Source organism: Biomphalaria glabrata, chromosome 13, assembly GCF_947242115.1.
Source record: "Biomphalaria glabrata chromosome 13, xgBioGlab47.1, whole genome shotgun sequence".
Taxonomy (NCBI): Eukaryota; Metazoa; Mollusca; class Gastropoda; family Planorbidae; genus Biomphalaria; species Biomphalaria glabrata.
The window spans coordinates 27,754,790-27,782,677 of NC_074723.1; the positions used below are offsets into that span (position 1 = coordinate 27,754,790).

The 27,888-nt window shown below is 32.2% G+C and overlaps 1 protein-coding gene across 4 annotated transcripts; it reads right to left on the reverse strand.

Moving 5' to 3' along the window:
- LOC106062789 (GRB10-interacting GYF protein 2-like) lies at window positions 1–27,298 on the reverse strand. Of its 4 annotated transcripts, none has more exons than XM_056007556.1 (31): window positions 27,267–27,298; window positions 24,175–24,275; window positions 23,651–23,873; window positions 21,518–21,635; window positions 21,098–21,185; window positions 20,816–20,979; window positions 20,592–20,726; window positions 19,920–20,005; window positions 18,655–18,711; window positions 17,590–17,833; window positions 16,944–17,170; window positions 16,702–16,807; window positions 16,052–16,153; window positions 15,850–15,914; window positions 15,181–15,356; window positions 11,038–11,205; window positions 10,586–10,716; window positions 8,299–8,417; window positions 7,718–7,882; window positions 7,278–7,543; window positions 6,531–6,654; window positions 5,596–5,664; window positions 5,278–5,397; window positions 4,475–4,560; window positions 3,628–3,742; window positions 3,030–3,178; window positions 2,809–2,923; window positions 2,354–2,447; window positions 2,185–2,231; window positions 858–980; window positions 1–601 (listed from the first exon to the last, which is right to left on the reverse strand). In XM_056007556.1, exons 2-31 carry the CDS (start codon window positions 24,198–24,200, stop codon window positions 374–376), a joined length of 3,936 nt encoding a protein of 1,311 aa, XP_055863531.1. In that variant the 5' UTR covers window positions 24,201–24,275; window positions 27,267–27,298; the 3' UTR covers window positions 1–373. The 4 variants fall into 4 exon arrangements, with proteins under 4 accessions (XP_055863531.1, XP_055863530.1, XP_055863529.1 ...); XM_056007555.1 differs by lacking the exon at window positions 27,267–27,298 and adding an exon at window positions 27,017–27,136; XM_056007554.1 differs by lacking the exon at window positions 27,267–27,298 and adding an exon at window positions 26,737–26,848.
- Between the last annotated feature and the right edge of the window lie 590 nt (window positions 27,299–27,888).

The following is a 27,888-nucleotide window of genomic DNA, read 5'->3' on the forward strand; positions in this document are numbered from 1 at the left end:
TGTAGTATTACATCACCTCATTTAATGGATTCCATTGGCACACTGGTCAAGTCAAAGTGGAACTAAACACTAGATGTAAACATTGTCAGTCTATCAGCTCAGTTTAAAATCACTGGGAGTTAGGGGGGGACAGATTTATTTGCATAAACTCAAGACTGCAGAGTATTAAAATCAACTATAGAACAGATTGACTTCCCCTTAAAACAATCTTACAGCATGGCAGATGAATTTAAAAGCAAATATTTTTAAAAGAGAAAAAAAAAAAAAACAATGACAAAAAAAAAGCCCTCCTCAACATCAGAATATCATTAGAAGATCTGGTCCTAAAGTATCACATAGCTTTTTTTTTCTTTTTATGACCATGTTAAGTAGGTCATTCAATAACTTCAAATTCCCCGGCAGCGTTCTTGCGGTTGGGGTCAGCCTGCACTGTAAAGCCCAGCTTGCTACCATCCAGCTTCTGCATCTTCTGTTTTTTTTTCCGGTTCTTGGCTTTGCTTGTGGTGCTTTCTCTGCCCTCTGTGTTGATGTTGTTTGGGTTGCCGCTGCCTCTGATCTGGTTGTGAGGATTGATAGCTGGTGCAGGGCCCCAGATACTGTCCTGTTAGGAATAAAAAAAAAATAATACACTACTCTTTGAAGTCTTAAAAGGCCACAAATAATGTTTGATGATATATCATGAGTTTCCAGAAAGCAATGAAATCTTATTAAAAAATAAAACAAATGTATAAATTGTTCAGTGAATATCTAAAGTAGCAAAAAAAAAACAAAAAACAGAGAACTCTTCATCCCAGATAGATCTACAAATACATCAAAGCTTTGTAATGTAAAGGCCAGTGAGGCTACAAGAGTTTTACCTCCTCTTGCTGCCTAACCAATCTTGCTTGGTTGCGGAACTTGTTTCTCTTGTCCACAAACTTCTTGGCAAACTCTCTGGACTCCTTATTATCACCTAAATATGTTTTGATGTAGTCTTGAACCTAGTTAGAACATCAGAAAGTGTCACCTTCAACAGACAATAGCAACTCTTTCAAGTATGTAGGCTAGGAACACGTACATGACATAACATAAACAACATAAAGAATTACTGCAGATGATTAGAAAGTCAAGGATATTAGTACAAGAAACTAGATACCTGGAAACAAGTTTCTATATTATTTTAAGAATTCATATAAACAAATACAGATCACAAATACATAATTTGTTTTATCCCAAGAAAAATAGCTTTTTTAAATACGGTATTCATTTTTTAATTCACTGCTACCATATATTGCTATAGAAAATACAGCATTTTATTTTTTAAGGACCAGCACTAGATAATCTCCCTTGTGTGACCTTTTCAGTATTTGCTTTTTCTGTAGAATTACTAGAATTAGGGTTGGGTTAGCATTATAGAGTGTGTGTGTTTCAATTGGTGGGAATAGGTTAGCGATGCAGTGTGAATGATGCAAAATAAGCTGCATTATCTTCAATGGTTTTAGGTAGAGCAGATGACTCTAGACTGCCAGAGTTATAAAAAAAAAAAGTGAGTTAGATTTTGTACAGAATATCATTTTATATTATTATTGAAATTTACTACATTTATTTCATTTTAACTAAATTTGCTTTGTCTATATTGTAATAAAAGTTCTATATAGTATTGTTCACACAAGTTATTTCAAGTTTTTAGAAATTAGAATATTTTATGCATACAGCAGTTTAGTTGTCTGCCTGCAGAGTTTGGTGCTACAAGTCAACAACCATGCATAACAGCTAGGTTATAAAAAATGTTTTACATGTTTCAGATGTTCCTTCAGAGTTGAAGATAATTTACTTCCTAGTCCAAACCTACCAAAGGACGAGGGAAGTTGGCAGTATGAACCAGGGACCATTAAGAAGTTTGAATGACAGTCCCTATGACAAGGCAGTCTAGTCTATAGTCTTTACTTGAAAGAATTGGATTAAGGTGCTAGGAATAAGTGTTAGGTAACTTAGAGGTTAGGGAGTTGAGGATAATCAATTTATATTTGAATAAACATACAACTAAGACACATAGGCTGACAGTATCATAGACAAGGGAGATCATGCTTTATTCTCGCTTTGGTCAACATGTCAGCCAGTTCAGGTATCTTGTCTCTTTTACTAATACCAGTCAAACATCTATGTATGTTGCATCTATGTAGCACAATGAAGTAGTTGGCTTACCTCATCAGGGCTCTCCACCTCAACAATGAAAGACACAAATGTGGGAACTGTGGAGACACACACACAAAATAAAAAAGGTCACCAGTGGTAGACAAGTGCCACATTGACATCAAAATATTTGAAACAAAAACTTGCTCTCACAACCAATAAAGACAGGATGTCTACTCACCATCAATAGAAACTGAGAACTGAACAACACGTTCTGTTACCCACTGACTAAAATCATCCTGCTGCCTGTGTTGAAAGAGCTTCTGTACAGTCTCCTAGCAACAGAGTTCATGAAATAGAATCAAGTCAATAATATAATATATTAAAAAAAAATATTTTTTTGTTTAATAAAATAAAATAATTGTAATTTTATTTCTTTGAATATATTATACTTTTGTTTCCTCCTTATTAAAATGGTGTTTTTTCTTGATGTATATTACTTTTGAAGTAGATATAAAAACTTCTTTCTTTCACTTAATATGCTAATATCATGCTTTTCCCTATCAGCTACTTCTTGACATAATGTATTTCTCACTTATATGGAATGGGTGTTAGAAACAATCATATCAGTGAAACCATTTCTTGATAACAGTGGTATGCAACACCAAGTCAATTAATGCTCCCAGATCTAATTACCTCCTCCTTCTTGAACTTGGTCACTGGTGCCTTGACATTGGTGGCCTTCACTTCCTTCATATTGGTTTTCTTCAACTGCTGGACTGGAGCAGTTTTCAAGGCTGGGAACTCACCACTGTCAAACAGATTAGCAAAGCTCTTTAGGCATCCTAATTACAAGAGCTAAGTGACAGTCAATCTCATCTCACTGCACTAGCTTACTTTGTCTCACACATAAGTACCTTTCTTTAGCAGTTGTTTTCTTGACAGCTGGAGCAGTCACAGAATCCCAGAAGCCAGCAGTGTTAGAAAGAGCAGTGTTCCAGACAGGTTGACTAGATGTCCAAGTACCAGTAGAACCTGTCCATGTGGGAGGAATAGATTGGGCTACCTGCCAAGTCAAGAGCATATACAACAATTCATTTTTAAAGTTTTACTAGGTTGAATAAACAAAACAAACAAATTTATTTGCTTTTCAAGACTGACATAAGGAAACTTTATAGATATGTCAGATTTTTTCCCAGATAATATCAATGAACATTTTAATGTATGATAAAAATGCAGTTAATGCTTTTATTCATTAATACATCTTACATTAGGGCAGAAGGAGTTAAATCTTAGACCAATGAAATTACTATCATAAATGTAAAACACACAAATATATATAAATATGTTAAACAGTAGATAATTAATATAAATGTAATAGTAAAACTAAGACTGCCTTATTGATCCTTACGGAAATTTGTTGTGATTACAAGTACTATGCCTGCCTTCTATGTAAAGAAAAGTTTATATATATTTATTCATATAAAACTAGACTGACTAGACAATAAATACTACCTTAGCTGTATAGGCATTATTATTAGTTTTTTCTTTCTCAGATTTTTTGGCTTTTTCTGCTTCCTGTTGTTGAATATGCAGCAAAGATAAACCTTTGACAGGCAAAGCTTGGCTACTGCAAAACAATTTTTTAAGAGAGATTAATATACTGATGATTAAATGATAGCAATAGAGTTCATAGAACTTTTGTACAAATAAATGTATATATTTTGAAGATTCTCTAATGTTGAAGTCACAAACATTATAACAGCTTGAAAGCATAAATTATTTGGGGAAAATATTTCATAAATTGATCTTAATATTTACAATGTGTATAGTTTACAGGAGGGATTTGTGACAGTAAGCAAGAATTATTTAAAAAATAATAATTCACTACTAGATGTCAGTTAAAGGATAAAATAATTATTAAAGCATTTGTAAGTCTGACAATTAGCTGAAATAAAGGAGACATAGTCTTTGTTTTTATACTGACTTAACTTGAATTAACTTTTGTTTTTATTTAATGTTAGATGTATCCATATACTGAAATTTTTAAATTTTAGTGCAATCAAAATTTTGCCCCTTTTTTTTCTTTGTATAGCTAAGAAATCTAAATTAAAAAAAAAAAGAAGAGCCTTGAGACAGCATTTTTTTTAGCTTAGATTTTCATAATTAGATCAACTTTGATAAATAAATACAGTTGATCTGTTGGTGTCTTGTTGAAATCATGACCAGGTCAGATGACTCATACAGTTTACTAGGTCAGGAATGTCTAATTTTCTTGACCTAAAGTGGTTAGACAAATCACAGGGAGGATCTGTCAAGATCTCACACAAAATGTTTTGATGCTGATGATGACATTGCTCACCTTGATGTAGCCCAAGACTTCTGAGTTTGTTGTTGACTTTGGTTGGCTGAAAATTGCTCTTGTATTCTTTGCATCTGGATCTGTTGCTGTAGAATTCAAGAAATACATTATTATTATTATTGTTTCTACAGAAAGTCTCTCCATGCCCCTTTAGAATGCTCTCAGCACATGAGGGGACATCTTGGTTACCATGCAGCCCTATGGTGTTCAGTAAACACTATATTATATTCTATTTTTAATACATTCAAAACTTTGTGAACAAGTATATGTTTAATTTTGGCTATTTTCAATATTTACATATATGCCCAGAGAGCTCTAAATTAGGGTAATGAATGGATTTTCAATAAGTTTTACCAAAAACCTGATATATCCAACAAATCAATCATATCAAAGTTAGTTTAAATAGTCATAACAATCTTTGCAAGCCTGCATCCAACATTACATAGGAAGCCCACGCCAGGAACCCTCAGAGAAAGAAAGGACAACCCAAGAATACATGGCACCCCATTTTGGAAACAGATGGGAACAGTTTGAGAGACTGGCTCAGAACAGAGATGCCTGGAGAAAGCTGGTTGGTGGCCTATACACCAGATGGGGCAACAGGGAGAGATGAGATGAGTCCAACTGCAATCAATGTTAACTATTTTATTCTTGATCAACTGGAACTCAGTAACCAGTTTGTATGTTTACAACAGTATGATCATCTTCAGCACTATCAATGCATAATATTTATAGCATATAAAATGTAATAACATATGAAAGCCAAATAAAAACAGTGTAAAATAAATAATGTTATTTCTAACCTCCCGAAGTCTTTCCTCCTCCTGTCTAGCTTCTTCTTGTATTTCTGTGAGGGATTTAGATTGTGTTGGATACATGGGGGAAGTTTGTTGAACAGCTGCCCATTTGGTGGACGCTGGTAACTAGTCAATCCACAAAAAAAAAAAAAAAAAAAAAAATACAATTAGACACATTTTTTAGTCAAGAATATCAAATCTCTTTTTTATATTTATTAGAAAAATAATCTTGAAGTCTGCATTACAACTTAAAATATGAATATTATGTAAGCATTATACAAAAACAAAACTCCATATAATTACTTCACCCATAGTTCTCCATACCTGTATGTTGGCCAGCTGATCTTTTTGTTGCTGTAATTTTTTCAATTCTTGTTGTCTTAAAGCTTCATTCTAGTGAAAATATTCAAATCAAATAATTACTTGTAGTCATGTATCACATGATTATTGATGAGGATCAGGGGACTGTGGGTCAGATATAGAAGTTCTCAGGTACATCCAGCTTATGAGACTTATTTCAATGCAGCATGGGTAGTGAGGCACATTTATTACACTCACCTCCTGTTTACTCCCTGCTGTCTACTAGAACTATATCTCGAACTGCAGTTTCCAAGGTGGCAATGGCATGAATGCTCTCCAAGATATTTTAAGTGGGTACTAAATTCAGTTTCTTCAAGTTTTGTTTTTTTTAAGTGAAAGGTGGGTGGGAAAGTTTTTTCTCATAGTCTGAATGTGGAATTTATCCATTCCAGAGAGATGGCAAGCATGCTTCACAAAAATGTTAACTATTTGGTCCATTAGATCTTGCCAGCACAAAATATATATATATAATCCTTTTGTATAGCACATCTTAGAAACTATAGTCCAAACTGTTTTGTGAAGATGTGGGAGAGTCAAACTAGAGCCCCTCTAGAGAGGTTAGCCAAGCAGTGCCACTCAGCCTGACATTAGTCAAGTATCTATTAGTGCAATTGATTTGCCAAGAAATTTTCTGAAGCAGATCAAGATCATCAATCATTTTATATGCCAGTGACCACTTTCTGACTTGTACATTATATAAACATTAAGTGAAACTTCACAACACTGTCACTAGCATATTCATTGATTGACTGTTTTGACATAGATCAGATACTGTCCTTTTACAAAATAAATGACTTCAATGGGGTGATTTTCAAACATTTAGAATTTAAGAAATAACTAACATTTAAATTCAATGCAATAAAACATGAAAGATTATATAGCATAGTTTTATAACCTACCTGCTTTCTCTGTGCCTCTAAAAGTAACCTTTCCTTCTCTGCAGTTTCTCTCTGCAGTCTTTCTTCTCTTTGAAGCCTCTCCAGTTCTTGCTGTTGTCTCTTTGCTTCTTCTTCTGCTTTTTTCCTATAGGACATTGAAAGTGGAGAGACAATTACAAACACAATAAAGTTCATTTATACACTTAGTTGATTGCTAACTTGACACTTGTCTAGTCTGCCTGAAGTAAAGAAAATGTTAAAAGTATGCATCTTAAAACCCAATGATCTCTGGAAAGATTGAAGTAAAATGTGCTCACTACATAGACCAGTCAGATTGACTCTACCAAAGACATGTCAAGTACCAAAAGTACCCATAAAATTTGTGTATTTCCTAAAATCTGAAACAAGAATGCTAGCTTTCAAACCCTCAATTAGTACTGTTGAAGTTTGTAGTCATCAGTGTTGTAGTTAATTCTGTCCAAGTATTCTGCTAATCAATGTTCAAACACTATGGCTTATCTTGTCAAACTAATAAGAAAATCAGAATTCTAACAAGGTAGGTACCTGACATATCTCTGGGCAGTAAAGGTGTTTGTTCATTGTGTTGGCAATATGACACCCTTCTAATTGTCAGCTATAGAAACAGGTAAGCTTTACAGACTGCATGGTCTGAAAGGGGTGCCTTATTCAGTGTTCTAATTCTGTACTTCATACTATCCTATTTTAAGCAATCAGCTTCATACCTAGACATTTTTCACTTCTATTTACCTAGATTCTTTAATTTGCTCATACTGAGCAACAATTTTCTCTGCAGCCAAAGCAGATCTCTTTCTCTCTTCTTCTAATCTTTTCTCTTCTTCTTTCCTTCTTTTCTTTTCCTGTTTCTCAAGTTCCTTCTCCCTTTTTCGTTCAGCCTCCAGTTGTCTCTTGGCCATTTCATGGAGACGTCTTTCTTCTTCTTCCTTTTCTCTGTTTTGTCTCTCTATTTCTAATTTAATCTTTTCTTCTTCCTGTCGACGAGCTTCTTCAATTTTCTATCGAGAAAAAGATATTTTAAAAAATCAATATGATTAATATGGTTGTTTTTTACTTTAAATACTTGACTAAAAAAGATTATAAATAGCATAAGTCATTGAATGTGTGAACATAGAAAACTATTTGCACAAATATTTTAAAATCTGTTGTTTTTTTTTTTTTTGATAGGCTACCTGTATCTCTATTTGTTTTTGTCTTTCTAGTTCTTCTTTTTCTCTTCTCATCTGTTCTCTCTGTCTCTCTAATTCTTCCTGTTGTCTTAATAATTCTTCTTTTTTTCTCTGTAGTTCCTCTTCTCTTGCTTTTTCTTCTTCTTTTAACCTTTCTTCTTCTCTATCCTGGAGGGGGGGCATATGATAATTGTTTTCAAAAGGTAAGATTACCCTAAAAATAAATCTACACAAAAGAGACCTAAATGGAGTTTGAACATGTTGTGTTGAAACAAATCATGAATAGACATGACATATATAATAGCAGCATTAGGATACAACAGTTATTAAAAGAAGCTGAAGAAATTAGGTGAAATATTGATAAAATTGAACCACGGATCTCGGACTCAGCCCAAACGCTTATTAGCGACCAGATGCATCGACTAGACCATTCAGGTTGCCAAAAAGTAACTTTTCAAATCAGTAGACTTATCTATGGGTGAAGATAGAATGGGTCTTATGTCCCCAGAATCATAAACACTATACATTTAAGCTATTTAAGAAAAAATGTTTAACTGTGTCATGAATGATAAAGATGAAATCACCCTTCTCAATTTCTCTATCTGTGCTAAATATGCAGGAGGTATGACATTATTCCCATCAGTGTCCCATAAGGAAGCTGGTTGTTGGGCTGGAATCTGTGTTGGTTGTATTGGCCAAATACCTGACAGAGAGGGAAAGAGAAGCTAATCAAATGAACATTTGTAAACATAGATTATTAATCATTACATAAAACTATGACTAATTCTTTGGCATTCTCTCTATTGAATTATTTGTTAGTACAATGACAAAGTCTCTTTAAAGATTTAATACACAATTTTGATTTCTTATTAATTCATTACATTTCTTTTTTTACTTTGTTGAAACACCTATGTTTTAACAAGACATAACCAATGTTCTAACAAAAAGATATGACCTATGTTTTAACACAAAGACATGACCTATGTTCTAAATTTTCTCAAGTTCTGGCTCTAGAATAATTTAGAATTTAGATCTAACAAGTCTAAAAGGACACAGATTATAATAATTATATTATAGATGTAGATCTAAATATTTATCTCTAGATTCTAGATCTACGGACATTAAGAACGAAATAGTAAATTTATTACATCTAGAAATCTAGCTATCATCTTCTATTTCTACTATTTAATTAGATCTAAAATCTAAGTCTATTTCTGTGTCCTATTTCTGGATTCTAGATCTAGAAACTAGAAAGTAATTTAGACTTAGCCTAAGTATTTTAGTAATAGATCTAGATCTTAATAACATTTTTTTTTATTTAAATCCTTTTCTTAGAAACCAATAATAAGTAAATAACCAGTTCTAGTTGAGTTTGATCTACTAGACTAGATCTGGATTGACTGGATCCATTATCAGGAAAGGGATTTGAATGGAGCATTTGGCTTATTAGCGCTTACTAGATTCTAAGAATGGATCTAGAATCTAGACTACTAGATCTGTGTACTCACACTACATAAATCTACATCTACATCTAGACTCTAGAATACTCTAGATCTAGACCTAGCTCAACCATATATCTTTGTAAATTTGGACACACCGGGTCCGGGAGGAGATGAAATGTAAACAATAAACACAAACCTACATATATATTTTATTTTGCATTCAGTATTTTCATTTTGCATTATTAATAAATAATGAAAAAAATGCAATTTTTTTGTTGTTGTCGGAATTCACACTTGGCGAACAAAAAATCGCGAATGCAGAATGGAGGAACATGAGAGCTTTTTTGAGGATTTTGCGGGACAGTTTCGCATATTGCGGGATCTTCTTATCTTATATAATACAGACGTTACTTCAAAAAAGAAGATGATTACGTCCTACGCGATGGAAGGGATGACTGCATTACCTATGATTTAACAAAAAGACATGACCTATGTTCTAACAAAAAGACATGACCTATGTTTTAACAAAAAGGCATGACCTATGTTTTAACAAAAAGGCATGACCTATGTTCTAACAAAAAGACATGACCTATGTTTTAACAAAAAGACATGACCTATGTTTTAACAAAAAGACATGACCTATGTTCTAACAAAAAGACATGACCTATGTTTTAACAAAAAGACATGACCTATGTTTTAACAAAAAGGCATGACCTATGTTCTAACAAAAAGGCATGACCTATGTTTTAACAAAAAGGCATGACCTATGTTTTAACAAAAAGACATGACCTATGTTCTAACAAAAAGACATGACCTATGTTGTAACAAAAAGGCATGACCTATGTTCTAACAAAAAGACATGACCTATGTTTTAACAAAAAGACATGACCTATGTTGTAACAAAAAGGCATGACCTATGTTCTAACAAAAAGACATGACCTATGTTTTAACAAAAAGGCATGAACTATGTTTTAACAAAAAGACATGACCTATGTTTTAACCAGAAGATAGTACTTATATTTCAGAAGGCATTACCTTTTTAACTATAAGGCTTCTGTTGTTTTGTTTTTTTTTGTACAAAGAATGTTTATTCTTTAAAGGTTAATCACAAATTTTGAGCACTGATATGCATTAATGTAAGTATTATTAAAAAAGATAGTATCCATTATCAGACCAACAAACATACATTTTGAAGTAATTTTAACCTAACATGATAAGACCTTGAATTTGTTTTTGATTATGTACAAAAGCTTTGAAAAATGTTTCACCACACAACCTTACTACATTCTGGTACATAACTCCTATTTGAAGTGTTTTGATATTTGTCCAACTTCCATCAAACAGTAAGCAAACAAGACATTCTAAACTCAAGATGTATTTAATGTACTTTTAGAATCAAGCAAGATTCAGAGTAAGTTTAGAAACGAACCTGGTATAATCTGAGACATACTAGAAGGCCATGCTGGTTCATTTTCAATGTTACTTGGAGCTATTGTGTTTGCTGTTGAAGAGTTTAGTGATGAACTGTGAGGGAAGACTGCGGGGCTGTCATCTCCAGAACTAACAATGACAAACAAAAACTTGTTCACTACATTGTAATTGAAAAGTTCTTATTTCAAATGAACAAGTTAATATGTATGTCCTGTTTGTAGTAACTTTATACCTAACCCAAACCCTTCTAAAAAAATATTTTTTTTTACTTCATAAGTTGTAAAATTTATTCAAAACAAAATGAAACAGATTTATCTTTTGTTGTATTGCGACAAGAAAATGTAAATTCTAAAGCCTCAGGTTGGTGTCCAGTGATCTACGACTTTGCCAACAATATCTCCCATCTAAATTGGTAGCACCTTCAAAAAGTTGAATATAGGTATGACTTACAAGGCTGCTGCTGTAGCTAGTGAATGCTCTTGTTGCTGCTGTTGAAGAAGTAACTGGTGCTGCATTAGCAATGGATTGGCCTGCATCAACAACTGCATAGGAATATGTTCTGGTGTCAGATTTTTGAAACTTTCAGGATCTTGAAGTTGCTGAAGTTGCTGCAACTTTCTGCAACAAAATCATGCAGGTGATAACATGTTATACAATGTAATGGTGTGACAACTTAAGACATGGGTAATGGACAATAGGTTATATACAAATTCTATTTGACACTGCTGTACCAATAATTATTATTAATTATGAACACGTTGCAGTGTTAACCTGTATTAAACCCAATAGCTCATATTTCCGGTCTGAAAAATTCTCTAAGCAAAGAGGGGTAACTCTGAATTTTAAAAATATTTTTTTTAATATATAGTTTTAAGAGCTTTTACTAAATAAATAAAGTTTTAAAAAATAGATTATGTTAAAAAAAAAATACTTTTAATACTTTCGAAATATAAAAGAGCTTGCTATATACTCATTTTACCAGATGGGTAGTTATACATTGGGTCTACTGGGCCTGTTTATTCTAAAAATTCTTAAAAAATTGATTAAAATGTGATATACATCCAGTTTTCTCTCTAAAAAACATGCCCTTATTTTCACTCTAAACGAGACATGATGAGCTCTTCTTATAGGGAAGTTTAGGAAATAATAACATTGTCCCAATGTTCCAGACTGTTTTGGGCATAGAATGTAAAAGTAACAGGAGTTAATGGGTTAAAGCACATTTTGTATGGCTAAAATGTCCTTGTTAAGAGTTTATGATGAAAGGACAGAGAGTATGTATCGTCATGTATAAGTTTTACAGTCAAATGGAAGTGTATATCTCTAGTACATCTTGAATAAAGGATTTAGGTTATAAGAAGTATCTGCCTTAGTCTTCTAAGAAAATAAACTGAATATTTAGTATAGCATTCATAACTGTTTAAAAATGTTAATGACTTTAAGGGGGTCAACGGGTCAAAAATAATCATTTTTCATTAAAAAAATCGATTTTTCAAAAGTTGCATATTATGTTAGAATAATATCTTATAAACGATATAGTTTAGCTAAAATCACTAAAATAAAGGTATTTTAATGTAAAAAATGAGTTTGAAAGGGGTAGGGGTAAGCTAATTTTGCTCTAAATGTTGAAAAAATCGCCGTTTTACGATGCCGATTACCGCGTAGCCCGCCATAAAACTGGGTCATGTCTGGTGTCTTTTTAAAGCTTACGGTCAGCTCTACAAGTCCATTTCTATGACTCATTCTTCTAAAAATAACCATAGCCTTGAAACTAGTTCAAACTAGACAACTACACGTGTCTCTATTCAAATCCGATTGGATCATGATGTGTATTTATGAAATAAACGATTTTGATTGGTTCCTTCCGGCCATGTGGTTCCGATGTTTACAGCAACAATGATGGCGTCTGTGAATCGATAGAAGACCCTTTTGGATATTGTATGCTATCTTTGCCATTATTATTTACAGTAAGTACATGTTTGCTAATATTTTTATAGATCTAGATATAGCAATATCATAAAAACATAGATCTAGGGGTCGGACAAGCACACATTCAGTGTTTAGGTCGTACTAGATCTAGTTTTAGGTACTACACTTAGACTTGGGGCTAGGCCGCTAGGCTAGTCTGTCTAAGGCACTCTAAGGCTACCCTAGATAGATCTAGTAGATCTAGAGCTAGATTCATAGATACCTTAGTATTTGGATTGATCTAGTTCTATAAAATAGATCTAGAAACTTGATTTCGTTTTAGATCTATATAGATCTATCATCTATCTTGTCTACTTTAGTCTAGCTAGATTCTAGATCTAGATCTCCATTTCATGAGCAGTAAGATCGTATCCACTGCAGAAGAGATGATCAGATTCTAGAATAGATTAGATCTAGATCTATACATCTAATATAGTCTAGATCTAGTTGTTGCTTTTTCTAATTCTAGATCTAAAATAACTTTGATGACTCAAGAATAAATAGTCTGAGTAGTGAATAAATGAGTAATAAGAGAGTCCTGCTAGTGTAGATTTATTTACTAGATTTCTAGATCTAAATTTTACTGGGCTACAATGACATGCATACATTAACTTTTTCCTTTTATTTCCAGTCTCAGGTTCTCCTGACTACAATTAGAAGTAATGATCTACCTAATCTGTTACAAGGATATAGACAGATCTACACACTTTCGGAATTGTAGGTAAGAAAAAAAAAGTTTTGTCCATTCATTTTTTTCTATCATTCTTTTTAGTTCTTGATTATATATTGAGTAAATAACACTACTGCTATACATATCATTTGAATATTTTCATAATATTTAATTAATATTTTCATTTTCTTTATATCAACAGATCAAAACAACACTTGCAGTACACTGACCCTTCCTCTTGGAAGAAAACATCAGCACATACTAGTACCTCGTCAACCATCTACCCTGTCTGAAAGCTGCCTAAATACTGCAGTGTGACATAGAAGTAATTCATAATCAAACACCACATCACATACTGCTTATGACATGTATAGCAATAATGTCCACTTTATAGACCTTGATCTATATCATGCTAACAACCTGGGATTCTTCTCGTTGGATACTGTCGTTGACCACCACCTCCAGCTACAAAGACTCTTACATCATTATAAAGTTCTACCTAACTTATTTCATTACAAGATTCATCATCAAGCACTGCATGGTTCCTGGTGAACCACTTTATCATCAGCTACTGTTTCAACATAAATAAGGACCAGAGTTTTTCTGTCGTTGTAGCTGTACACATGCAATGAGCTTCAGTCTCGCCATGTCACATTATATCAGCATTTCTTACCATCTATAACATTTATACTGCACAGCATACATATGTGCATTATCAGTTCAATGGCTATATATATAAAAAGCCATATCATATTACAATGAAGGACTATCTACTATAAAGGCACTGCACTCTACAATTATTCAGCCACCTAAAATATACAAGTTGCATTTATTTTTAAATACTGGTGCCATTCTTTACTGGATATATTATTGTGTGTACTCTTATCATACCACTAGTATGAGTACAAATAACATTAGGTGCTTATGAAAAAATGCAGGCCTGAAACCTGAGAAAGACTAGATTTCAAATTATTTGAACTGGTGTAGGTAATTTTTTTTTTTTTACTTTGAAAAAATTCTTGTGTAAACCACATTCATATACCCGGTATTAATTATATTTTAACTATTTATTTACTTATTATTTGCATGTATTTATAATTAAGGGATACTTTATCTTGATTTTTAGTTGTTTTGGGGCTTACATTAATGTCTGAAAAGTAAATTTGGACTTATTTTGTCTCCGGGTCAATTTTTTTTTTTGCGCCGGAGGGGGGGGGGGGGTGTTTTGTGGGGAAGCCATTTATAATAAATTTTAACAATATTTTAATCAATTTTGTGTTTGCTTCTATTCCTAAATGTTACATGAGCTAAATAAAACATCTTTTTGATCAATATACATACATATCTTGTTTTTCTCACTCATTGAAACTTTAATTTTGATTTTTCTCAAAATGTAAATTTTACATGGGTATGTATTCTTAAGAATCACTTTTCTCAAAAACTATCAAGCCAATTATAATAATATTTGGTATACATGTTTAAATATGGTCTTAGCACAGGATGACAGAAGAAAATGTCATAAAATGTTTACAGAAAAAGAGTAAAAGACATTTTAATTGGTTACAATGGCTGAAAACGCTGTCCGCAGAAGAGGGTAAAATTTAAAAATTTATAAAAAAAAATCTATATACATTTTTCAAAATGTCTCTCTGTCATCCTGTAAGGAGATAGGGTGCCTATCAATATACCAAATTTCAGACCTGTAGCTGTAATGGTTATTTCAGAAACTCATTCTTAGAAATGAGATGATTTGACCCCTCGACACCCCCTTATGATGAAAAAAAGTTGAATTTCGTTAAAAAAATATTTTTTAAAGGCATATTATGTGTTCCTATGGTCAAATACATCATTTGAATACATTAAAAAGTCTAAAATGTTAAAAACAAAAAAAAAAGTTTTCAAGGTAGATGACCCCCTTAAAGTAAAAAAAAAACAACACTGAATGAGAAGGTTACCTTAAGTATGTCTGTTTGATAAACTCTTGCTGTAGAAACATTTGTTGGACTATGTGAGGATCTGCAACATTCACCAGAGGTTGACCTAACAATGGAGCAGACATAGGGGGCACCAGAGGTGGTACTGCTAATGGTGGTGTAGATGAGACAGTTGGTTCTGCTGGCATGTTGCCAGTCTGAAAAATCAATCAAAATGTACTTATGAACATGTAATTCCACACAAAAATTTAATTAAATAATTTTAGATAGATGTACGCTGGTATTTTAATTTATCCTGACAAGGAATCTACACAGGGATTTAATTTTCTGACAAGTTTTTTTAGCATCTCAAGATATAACAGTTGCACTAACATACTGAAACTCAGTTGTAACAGACTAAGACCTGTCTTTCTATATTCAACAAAACATGTTATTTAAAACTGATACATTAATCAGAAGTAAAAGTATTAAAACCCTAGAAATGTGGTTCTACAGAAATTTCAATTATATTCAAAATCCCTGACATATTAAGCGTTATGCGGCTGTGATTGGTTTCAAATAGTCCCTGCATGCAAGTACTTTTAATGACATATCTCAATTGTCTAAATATAAAACAGCTGGGTTCATTAGTCCATGTCTAACTAGGACTTTAATTTTTAGTATAACAGAAAACAAAAAAAGGTCACTTACAATCAAAGGTGGTAGAGGAGGACCTGGCAAGAATGGTACCCTACCATAACGCTTGATAAGTTCACCTAAAACATTAGTGAAATACAAGTTTTTCCATGTCATCATAAGCATCTTCATTTAGTTATTAAGAACAAGAAAAACAATAACTATAAATAATGCACTTCAAAAAGTAGTGCTTGACTGCTTGTATAAAACTCCTTACCTAAAGGTTTGTATGAGTCATCACAGCCTCGTTTTACTATCAAACTCATCGTAAAGTAGCCAGCACTAAACCACTGAGCCATCTCTTCATTTGTGAAAGGACCTGATCATGCAAGACAATAGAAACAATAATTTTCAAATGCAAGTAACTTATGCAACACAAATAACATAGTGACCTTAAGGACTCCTAACAGCATAACATACAGATATTTTTAGGAAATTAACCAATTAGTCAAAAAGACTAGTGTCTAAGCCAGACAAGAATTTTAACAAATAGAAAATTTGAATTTTTTAACATAATTATGAGGTCTGTTACCAATGTAAACATTTTTCTAAATGCATGACATAATTTTGATTATATAAGTGCTACCACTCAGATATTATAAACATCTGGCATTATAAAAAAATATTTATTTGGAATGTAGTGAATTAATTTATTTTAAAAACAAATTAATGTGTCTTTCATATTATTGTTTCCTTTGCCAAATTAATGCATACAGAATTATTATGACTTTTATTTTATGTGTATCGTGAATTCAAAATCAACATTTGAGCCTTGCTTCAACAAAATGCAGTATACAAAATACTTAGGCTAGACAGGGTTGAAAAAAAAAAGAAAGAATGTCAGTATAGATTTGAAACAATTCGTGCCTTGAACTTCTCCTTGGGGATCTTTATAAAACCATTTGTTAGCATCTTCACTGTTGGGTGGGTTCACTGGTAGAGATGTTTCCATCAAACCCTTAGCTCTTCTTTCCTGAAATCAATTTACAAGTAAATTATTGTAAGTAAATTATGTGAGAAACATTTCTACACAAAGTTTCCATCATTATGTCAAATGTAAATACTACTCTACAACTCATTTCATAGATACCAAGATTTATTTCACTTACAGCTCCTGCAGTCATTTCTGCTACAAAATTCTGCAAAGACTTTTCTAGCTGTAGCCTGTCCATCTCAAGTAATCTAGTACTGTTAGTGGGGGGTTGTGGAACAGGGGTGTCACCTAACTGGGACTGTGTAGGGGGAACAGGGGTGTAAGGGATGTTTTGACCGGGAGGTAACCTTGTTTCTTTCACAAGTTCTGGGTTGGGGATTGCAAACCCTGAATCACCATCACCTTTGTATAAAAAAAAAATTTTCAGATGCAAAATTTGTTAATGGAACACACATTTATGAACATTATCTATCAAGTTTGACATTGCTGATTTCTCAACTAATATGCATTTCAAGCTATATGGCAAGGTAACTATCAGTGTTAGGTAGAGCACTCCTGTCAAGCTAGGAATAAGCTAAACAATATTAGAACTATCAAAAATAAAATACAAAGGAAAATACTGTGGCACAGTAAGTAAGATAATCTTAAAGATAATTATAATGAATTTTTTTTTTTAATGATAATATTAGCTCAGATTCATACACAGTAACTAAAAATTACAGACCTCTTTGTCAATGGCATAACTTTTTTTTTTACACCAAAATTTTTCTCTGAATAAATGCATTACATATTGATTAACAGATGTTTAGTAAAATTGATACCTTTATTCGAATGTCCAGCAGTAAATGAGATCTGTGTTTCTGAGTGTGAATTTGTTTCCCCTTTGTCATCATTCTGTTTACCAAGAATTTCTTTAGAATCATTCGAGTCCCCATTGCCATTACGAGCATTGGGTGGAACATACACCGACTTATTGCTCGGAGCAGGTGGAGACTTCTCACTACTGTTTTTTGATACCTCACTGTTTTTTGTTCTTTCTTCTGGAGTATGTGATGGATTGTTATTCTGAGAAACAAATCAAATGGTAAACATGAAACAGAAGAAATAAAAATCAATCCTCTTTATGAAGCTGATGCTGGTCTGTCATTTCTCAATGTATTTCTTGTAATGCTTCATTTTTGCAAGAAGCCATTCCAGTGAGCTTTGCACAATCCAGTTTTCTTTTATTGACAGACCAGCTAAAGATTTGTTCATAATACGGTGCACAAAATGTTCATGTACATCTATTTATTTATTCAACTCTTTACTTAATACAAAAAAAAAACATTTGAGTCAAGTGTAGGAATTCCCAATAAAACAGTGTTTAAAAAAAAAAACCAACCTTAATTTGAAGATTATATTTTGAAAATTTATTAATGAATGGTCAAACCAGAGTTTTCATTGTGTGGCCATTTAGGTAGTTATTGTTTTCCAAAAGATATAAATAAACCCTGAAATTTTTAGGAAAAGCTGTTTTCAAAACACCTGTTTAAGCAGTTTCCAACCAGTTAGTAGCTTTAGTAGCTTTTTGAACCCATGAAGATAATGCAAAGTAATAGGAAGAATAGTAAAAAAAAAACTTAATACATTCTATTCATCAGTATCTTATCACTATCAAATAGAAAAACTGTGAATTATAATGATGGATAACCAATAAGTCGCTCGGGAAGAGGCCCATGATTACCAAATTATACATTTTTGTATTTCACTATATATAAATATAATAAATTAATATTTGAATGTTATGATCCTTAATTTTAAAGTGAAATTCTTTTAACAAAGATTTTTTTTTTCATTTTTAGTTTCATCTTTTTACAAAAATTAAGTTTCTGTAAATGTTAACTTACTTTAGCACTGTCTTCTGGGGGTGGGGGCTCTCTTCTGATTTCTATATATTTTTTACCCTGTTTGAGTAAAGAAGAAAATAGCATTTCAATAACATTTAAAATGTATAGTGATCTCTAAAGACCTAATCATGGACTCCAAAAGTACAGAGATGCCAGACATTGGCATATAATCTGGTGTTCAATTTCAATGGAGACAGTCTGCCTCCCAATGGTGTGGAAAGACCTAATCATGGCCTCCATAGGTACAGAGATGCCAGACATTGGCATATAATCTGGCGTTCAATTTCAATGGAGACAGTCTGCCTCCAAATAGTGTGGGAAGACCTAGGCCTAAGCAACTTGTATAAAGTAGTAATACAATTTGATATTGAAATGTAACTGTTACAAAAATTAACAAATAAATAATATAAAAAATATCTGTGTGTTTAAACCTGTGTTATACATGTTTTCCTTCATCAATGAGAACTGTATTAAACATCAAATAAAAAAAAACTTTCTTTACAGCCTTTTTTTTTTCAACGGAATATATACAAAATTAATTTTCTATGGAAGCCCAAATTTGTGCCTGTCCAAAAGATGCAACTGAAAACTTCTGATTCTCTCCTATTAATACAATGTCAACATTCATAAACTACTAGAAGAGATGTCAAGAAATGTATTACACTGAAAATAGGATTCAATGGGATGAAGACTGCAACAAAAAGATGATAAATATAATATGGAAAACAAGATCATCTTTTGATAAACTAAGAAACATACAGAAATCTAAATAACACCATACTGGCAAACCATTAAAAAGAGATGGGGACATAAGCTGAATGCTTTACAAAATAAGTGTTTTGAGACAAATATTTGAATTGTCTGGCCAAACAATCTCCAATGCAAAGCTTTAAGAAAGAGAAGACATTTATTCTAGTAGTGAGCAAGCACATTACATGGAGATAGCTGAGATCTATACTAAGAACAAGGATAAATACTCCGATCATGAGTGCTGTAAAAGAAATGATGGAAACATGAAGATCTGTGGTGAATGAATTGAAGAGTTTAATTTATAACCACACAGAGAATAAAATGACACTTAATGGCTGAGGCCTCATGCACAAATATTAATGATTTGATATGCAAGCAAGAAGCAATTATCAGCCCCACCAAAAAAATAACTTTAGACCTGTTCAAATCTTTAATTAATATGAATGACTTGATCAGCACAAGGATAAGCTTGTAATAATTTGAAAGAATGTCTACCAATTCATGATAACACTCACTTGTCTTGTAGAAACAAATGCTCCACTGGAGTCAAATGTGCCTGGGTCATCACCAACATCATCTGCAACCCATTCTGGCACATCACCTACAAATAGCCATAAGTATAGTATTGGGAATTTTAGAACAAACCTGAAATAGACACAGATTTTAATTTTTTCTAATTTTATTATTTTATATTCTCAAGCCAACCTGAAACCTTATGTACTAGTCAGACATACACATCTTATTGCTTCATTCCAGACATGACATACAAACTAGAGCAAAAAGTCTTAAGTTTCTTCTTATTATTATTAAATTATATAAATTGTATATGTTATACAGTAAACTAATGTCTTATAAAGAAATATTAAAAGAGATAATATATATATATATATAATGTTCCTTATATATTTATTTCTAGTAAAATTGTCTTCACTACATTATTACATCAAAGTTTTAATTTGTAGCCATGTATTATTTATAAATATAGATAAACAGTTAAGTTCCCAGACATGTCTACTGATAATGTTTGAAAAGGGAAATGGTATCTGGAATTGTCTCTAGTCACAAAAACTTGCTATGCACATCATTTACACATAACTGGAAGGGGAACGACAGCGGTAATATACAGTTGGCCACCCATTTAATAAGTTGTCAACAGAACTAATACTAGTGTGATAATTCAATGTCACCTTCATTGTCGTAATTTTCGTTTGCTCTTTGAACACCCCTGGACTCCTGATCAAAACCCCTCTGGTGTATTGGTCTTCTGTCTATTTCATAGTTGTCTCTCTGACCTTCTCGCCAATTGGCTCTAGTAGATGAACCTGCAAAGGAAACATTTTAAATATATGGTTGCATAGGCTTTTAAGCAGTAGCTGATACATGCCACACAGACACTATGTGAAACACATACCCCATCTTTCTCGATTGTTTCTCCAGCCAGTTCCACCTTCTTCATCCTCCTCGTCATCTTCAAACTTCTTGTCCCTCCAGTTATCACTTGATGACCTAATATACTCACGTTTGGGACCTATGTCATCATAGCCCCGGGAATAACTTCTTTCAAACTTTCTGCCCCTTCAAAGAAAATGTGTAATATTATCAGTAATGATGTTGTTTTTTATATAATATATCATTACTTCAAACAACTTTTTGGAACTTATATTTATATAATTGGTTAGTTTTAAACACTTACACCTGTTCCCAGCCATCTTGTGTCGACCTGCTGTAGCCTACATCTCCATTTTCAGTTCTAGAAATGTAGCCCTCCCCCCGACCACGTCCTGAAGTAATAATAATTAAATTAACTAATGAATGGTTCTTCAATAAAGATACTCCTCTCCCCTACAAAATAAAAATTCTTAGATTATCTAAAGAATATTGTTAAAAAAAATATAATTCTAAATTTTAAATCATATGCATCATATGCTCAACTTCAACTGTAATTATTTTACATGTATATAGATTACTCACAGTGTTTAAAATATTTTTTTCTAAATGCTCATTTCATTACACATTGCTAAGAATAAAAGAAAACAGAAAATAAAACAGAAAAGAACAAAAACAGAAACTAGATGTAGATCTCAGTAAAGTATACATTGCTTTAAGTACTCACCTCTCCCTCTACCACGGTCAGAAGTTCCTCCACCTCTGCTTGAACGAATTGGTGGTCCAGAACCTCGACTAGCAGCTCGGAGTACCACAGTACTGTTAAAACCTTGTGAGATAAGACGCTGCAATACAAGCATAAGAACTCTTTACTATTTCAAAAAGTTTCTTTTTCTAGTTAAATAATTAAATATCAATTTACCTTCAACAATAACAACAATAAAAAAAAGGATTTGCGTATCAAAAATACTGTAGTTCACACATAGCCAGGGGGTTATTGGCAGCTGTGCTGGGTATGCAAAATTAATTTTTACTCATAAACATAGCATAATTGACATACTGTTGGGTCTTTATACCTCCTCTAGTTCCCTTTGTGGTGGTAAAATGTACATTGGTACGCTTTAATGAGCATTCAATATAAACCTTAAGAAAACAAACAGTACCAATGCGTCAAAGAATCTTTAAATCACCAAAATATCAAGTGTGACAAGTAAGCAACTAAACTAATTTTTCGATACTGGCAATGTCGAAACATATAGACTATAATGCATGCAATACATCCCCAGCAATTGCCAGTCTAACTAATGTCACTGATTTCTTTATAGAAACTTGTATCATATTCACTGTCTTCTTGCAATTTTTTTCTTCATTTCAATGGATTTTCAGTTGTTTTTATTTATAAGACCTATAGCATGGTCAGACAATATTTACTAACAAATTCAAACTTATTTTGACAGATTGTCAATCATCTTAAGCAGGTCTACACTTACATTAAAACATTTGCAAAACTCAAAATATCTGAACTGGAGTTTCAAAGTAATTAGGAATTCTTATTTCAGTAACGCTTAGAAATAAAAAAAAATAAGGTTATATGCTTGAATAACATCTTTTTTTATATTTAAATGTTCATCTCTGAATTAGTTAATTAATAGATATACAATACTTTGAGACTATTGGTAATACACATGTATATCTCTTCTTCTTCTTTGTTCTCATTTTTTAATGTTGGAGTGTTCAGATGACTAGACCAATAAATGAGATGAACTGCGCAGTGGTTTCCAAATCAGGGAGCTCTCCATATAGTTTTCTTTCTATTGGGGTGTTTTGGGGCCAGTGTCTTGTACGGGCCTCTTGGTAAAGAAAGCAGTTTTAGAGGACATGTTCGGCATTCTCTGGTGACACTCCATATGAACAGATTTCACTGGTTCCAATTTTGAGCATTCTGTTGAGTCCGGTCCGGTCCTGAGTCGAAAGATTTAACGTTGATCTTGGGATAGTTTATAATAAGCATCATCTTTCTTGTGATTTGGATGAGAGCTCGTCCATTTCTCATTTATTTTATTTACAATTAATTTCTTCATTTCTTCTGGATAGAGTGCAGAGTTTAAATGTGAGTTTATTCTTCCACTTTTGACAAGTGTGTCAGCCTTCTCATTTCCTTCTAGTTGTATATGAGCTGGTATCCATTGAATAACATTTTTTTTGCTGTTGAGCTTTGTAAGTGCCGTCCCGAGACTTTTTATATAAGAGGAATCAGAGTTTGCAAGCTTTGGAGGGTTGTTTTCGCATCGGTTAGAAAGACAATCTAACTGAGTGGGGTACTTGTGCTTCCCTTTCTGCTCTGTGGCTGTCAGAGAGCTCTCCAGTTGCAATGGATTTTTTTAGTTTTTCTCAATCTGGCCATTCAATGAGTATTCTAGCTCCTCCATTTGTGGTGGCTTTATGGGATGAGCCATCCGTGTAAACTCTGATTCACTGATAGCTAGGATAATTCGTTTGTAGAAAACAGTTCACTATTTACACATGTATATAAAAGTTAATTCGTCTCAAAGTCATTAAAAAACATTTTAAATCTGAAACCAAGTAATTTAACCAATGTATACTGTCATAGCTATGGTTTTCGAAAAAAAAAAAATGAAAGCAAAATTGAACCTAAGTATTTTTTTAAAGTAATAAATAGTCTCATAAATCACTTTTTAATTAATTTCTTCCAAAACAAGTTATCAAAATATTAAAGACAGAAAATTTAAATTATTATAAATCAACAAAACCAAATATGAAAAGTTGTTTTCTATTTTATAAACTTTACACCATTGCCATCATCACACAGTAATATACAATTATCTTTATTTATTTTTACCTGTTCATCTTCTGTTAGAGGCAACATTGTTATAGGTTTCTGAATTTCTTTGGAAAAAATGGATAGGTGTTTCCGGACTTGGTCGGGAGGGGTGCTATGCTCATTGAATAGTGCCAGCATCTCTTCTCTTCCATAACGGTAGTCTGCCAGTTTAAACTTGACACTAGCAGTAGGAGTTGAGGGTTGGGAGGTGTTAGTTCCCCCATCTGAGAGGTCTCTTAACCTTTAGATTAATCAACATTCAAACATATTAAGATGTGTCTTAACAATTTTTTGTTAGACATTCTTTAAGAACAAATGTGATAAAAGGTATTTAATATTAAACTAGATTTTTATAGTATACCATAGAACCTAAGTGAAGTATAATTTGTTACGAAAACAATTCTTACTTGATTAAAATTTCTTTGTTAAAAAGACACTTTGTAAAAGCAATTAAAATAAGCACCATTAAATAACATGGAATAAAATCTTGACCACTTCGGAGTCAATAGAATAGTCATAATATTTATAAAAACTTTACTTACCATTGTGGACCAAATTTAAGTGCCATTTTAATTTATATATATATATCTTTTTTTTTACTTTAGAGAAATACAGTCAACTGTAGCAACTTAGGATAGAAACACTGAAAGGAAGAAACAAAAATGTGAAATTTAATATGAGTCAAATGATGTGTATTTTAAATAATAAGGCCTTCCAATGTTTTCTAGCTTAACCCATTCACTCCTACTTCTGGTTATTTGTTTAACTTCTTTATAAGTGTTCTGCTGTCACAGATAAGTAAATAAAATTACTGTAGACATTAATTAATAATAACAATAATAATAAGAGACTTTGTGTTTATACAAGTAGACATAGAAGACTATCTTTTTTAATTACGTAACATCCTACTTTTTCATAAAACATTCACAACAAACAATGACGCAATATAAACATATTAGCACATCCTTCCTTTGAAAGTTGTTATCACATTCACAGAGACTTTGTGTTTATACAAGTAGACATAGAAGACTATCTTTTTTTATTGCCTCACTTCCTGTTAATTACTTTCTCACAAAACATATAAACATATTAGCACAATAAGCAAAAAGAGATATGGTTGGCTGCATTATTGACACATTTGTAAAAATTTATTTTAAAATTTCACTAAGATTATACATGTTCTTGTTCTGGACAAGACCTGAGCTCTTCTTATACAAATGTTTAAATAACTTTCTATCGCATAGTACAGCATTAGGAGTTAATCATAAAACTAACATTCTTTTTAGAAACCGCTGAGCAAGTCAGAAAGCTACAAATTATCATGTATATAAGTGTACCAACGATAAAAAGTGTCACATTAGGCTAAAAATTAAAGGTTTCATTTCTAGTGTATTTATTTACTTCTTCAGCTAATGCACTTAAGAAAAATGAATTGGAATATGTGCAGTGCTGGTTAAGTTGGTAACCACTTTGCATGTAGGTCATCACTGGGACAATTATAGAACAACTAACTGTTTATTTGTTTTCTAGCACAATTTGAATTTTTCTATTGTATTAAGCAGGTAGATAGAGAAATGTAAGTTTTTGAGCACTTAAGTTATGTTTGCGCTCAGTTTTAAAAAATGGGACACTGTAGCACCTGTAACACTACTGGTCAAAGTTTTTCAACTATAAGATTTTTTTTATAAGAGAATAGAATGTGTATGCTATACTTTCATTATAAATATATATACAGGCTTTTATTTGCTGCAATATCTCAATAAGAGTTCAAGCATTCATCATAACATGTCTATTATATCATAAGATGTTGTGGATGTTACACAAAGGACACCAATTTTTTTTAGTCTACTAGTAGGCCTTTGAGTGTGTGTGTTCAGCAATCCTTTAACAATAGGCCTATAGTAGAGATAACTGCCTTAAACACAACCTAATCTTGGACTAAAAGGTGCATCTTTCAGACTTTCAACGCACTAAGAACAAGATTTAGAACTAGATTTACATTTAAATTGAAATATAGAGTAGATTTAAATGTACACTAGCCCTAACAATCTAGAAACTAGATCAAGACTTGTTCAGTGTCCCATGAAGCATCACAAACAATAATAAATTAATGTAAATTTTAAACAACCATTTCTAAGTGCACTGAAATGAAAATTGTGACATTTTAATTAGAATTTTTTGAGATATACTATGATAATGATAGACATTTTAGTGAACCAATACTACTATGTGTGTACCTATTTGTCACAAGTATTGGAGAAACACTCAATAACTAATACATATATTATAACAATATATATATAAAGTTGATTCTACACATTTTTTTTAAAAATTGTTTTTAGAACTGATCTTTTTACCAAATTTTCAAATTATAGGTCAGACTATATTTAATCCTATCTAGATAATATCTAGGTCTCTAGATCTACATGGCTACATAATGGATTTAATAATTTATTAATAATTGTATATTATCCATCTAGGTAAATTATATATAAATAAATTAATATTATTATAACTTCTAGATCTAAAATCTAAATCAAGCTCTAGATCTAGATCTAGAACTAAATTCAATACTTTGACAAGTAGATCTACATTCTTTTTTTTTATTTTTTATTTAGATCTAGATACATTCTGATACATGTATCAAATTAATTAATCTCAAAGAGAGTAGATATATATATCATTCATATTATAGTTAGATCTATTTATTATATATACTTATATACACTTACTTTAGTCACTTAGAGTTAGAGTTTATAGAGTGAGAGAGACAGAGAAAGAGATTAGATCTCTAGAGATGATTATTTATTGTGCTCATGTCTCATACTTCAGACTCAGTCTAGAATCTAGATATAGAATCTAGATCTAGTTACTAGACTAGTAAAATGACAATAATATTAATAGTCTAAAAAGTCGGTCAGCTCTATTTTAGCATACAATATGGCAACACACAATGAAATCATTTCTGAAGATTTCATGAAATAAAATCCAAAACACACCCACAAAACAAACTTCAGCTCTCAAAATAAGTTACTTGGTAAAATATTTGAGTGATATTTAGATTTAGGTTATACTCTAAAATAAAATGTAGGCAATTTAGAGACCTATCTAGACTAGATCCAGGCTTACTAACAGAAATCAAAAGATGTGTGTAATCTGATTGACCAAGAAAGTAATGTGTCACTTGGCCCTTATTAGTTAAATAAAGACGATCAGTTAAAAATATGCCAGACCTTTCATAAATAAAAATAAATAGACTAAATAAAATTTTGGCTTTTTTTTTTAGGCCTATAGTTTGGACAATAATAATTCTCTCAAAAATATAAAATTAGATGTAGTCCGATAACAAACAAACTGAATAATTTACAATTTTTGCAAGTTTACCCTGGGCACACGAATCGACACGACAGCTCACATCAAAGATGGCCGATAGACCTTAGATAATGTAGAGAATGTTTATAATGTAGACAAAACTATATCTAGCCTAAAGGATTGTTATCTTTCACTTCTATTAGTAAATTTTATATGATTACATTAAGCGAAAAATAACATATTCTAGCTCTAATTATTTAATAAAGATGGGATAATGTACCAATTTAAAATAATTTTAATTAAAAGGAAAATATTTTATTACCATACAGAGGTATCGTAAAAACTCGGTGTGGAATAACATTTTTTTTTATTTTCGGCGATTAAGTTTTAAGTTTAGATCTTATTTCACAATTGCTTAGAATATAAAATTAGTCGTTATGATTATCTAGATTAGATATCTAGAGTATAGGATTTAGCTTGTTTGTAAAAGGGTATCTAGATTTAGAAACTGCACTTTAAATTTAATAGCATATAGATCTAGGCCTAATCTAGATCTAGAAGTCAGTAAACAAAATTCTAAAATATAAAGTATTTATAGATTATAATAATTACCATTAGTGTCTAGATAGACATGATAGTTCGTATGATTACTAGCATAACCTACAGTTCGCATTTCAACCCTTTCAGCCCGTGAATTCTAACATCTTTTACTTTGAATTGGAACGGCCCTGCTATGTCTTAGCTGCCTAAGCCTTCTCTCGGTAGCGGCATTAGGGAGTGGCAAGTGTGGCAACTGCCCCACGCCGCGCACCTGAGGGGTACCCTGCGCCTGAGAGGTGCCCCGTGATAAGAGACTCCCATGTCACCGTCAGGTTTGAAAACCAGACCAGTTCTCATAAACTACGCTCAATATTTCCTGGCATCTATATAGGCCTTATACCAAT

Bases quoted from the DNA above. Each gene is read 5' to 3' on its own strand.
- LOC106062789 (XM_056007556.1), bottom strand. From the start codon at position 24,200: ATGGCACTTAAATTTGGTCCACAATG. The intron at 21,636-23,650 runs GTAAAAATAAAT...CTTGTATTGCAG, and splicing joins CTCTAACAGAAGATGAACAG to CGTCTTATCTCACAAGGTTT. The intron at 3,179-3,627 runs GTAGTATTTATT...TTGACTTGGCAG, and splicing joins ATAATGCCTATACAGCTAAG to GTAGCCCAATCTATTCCTCC.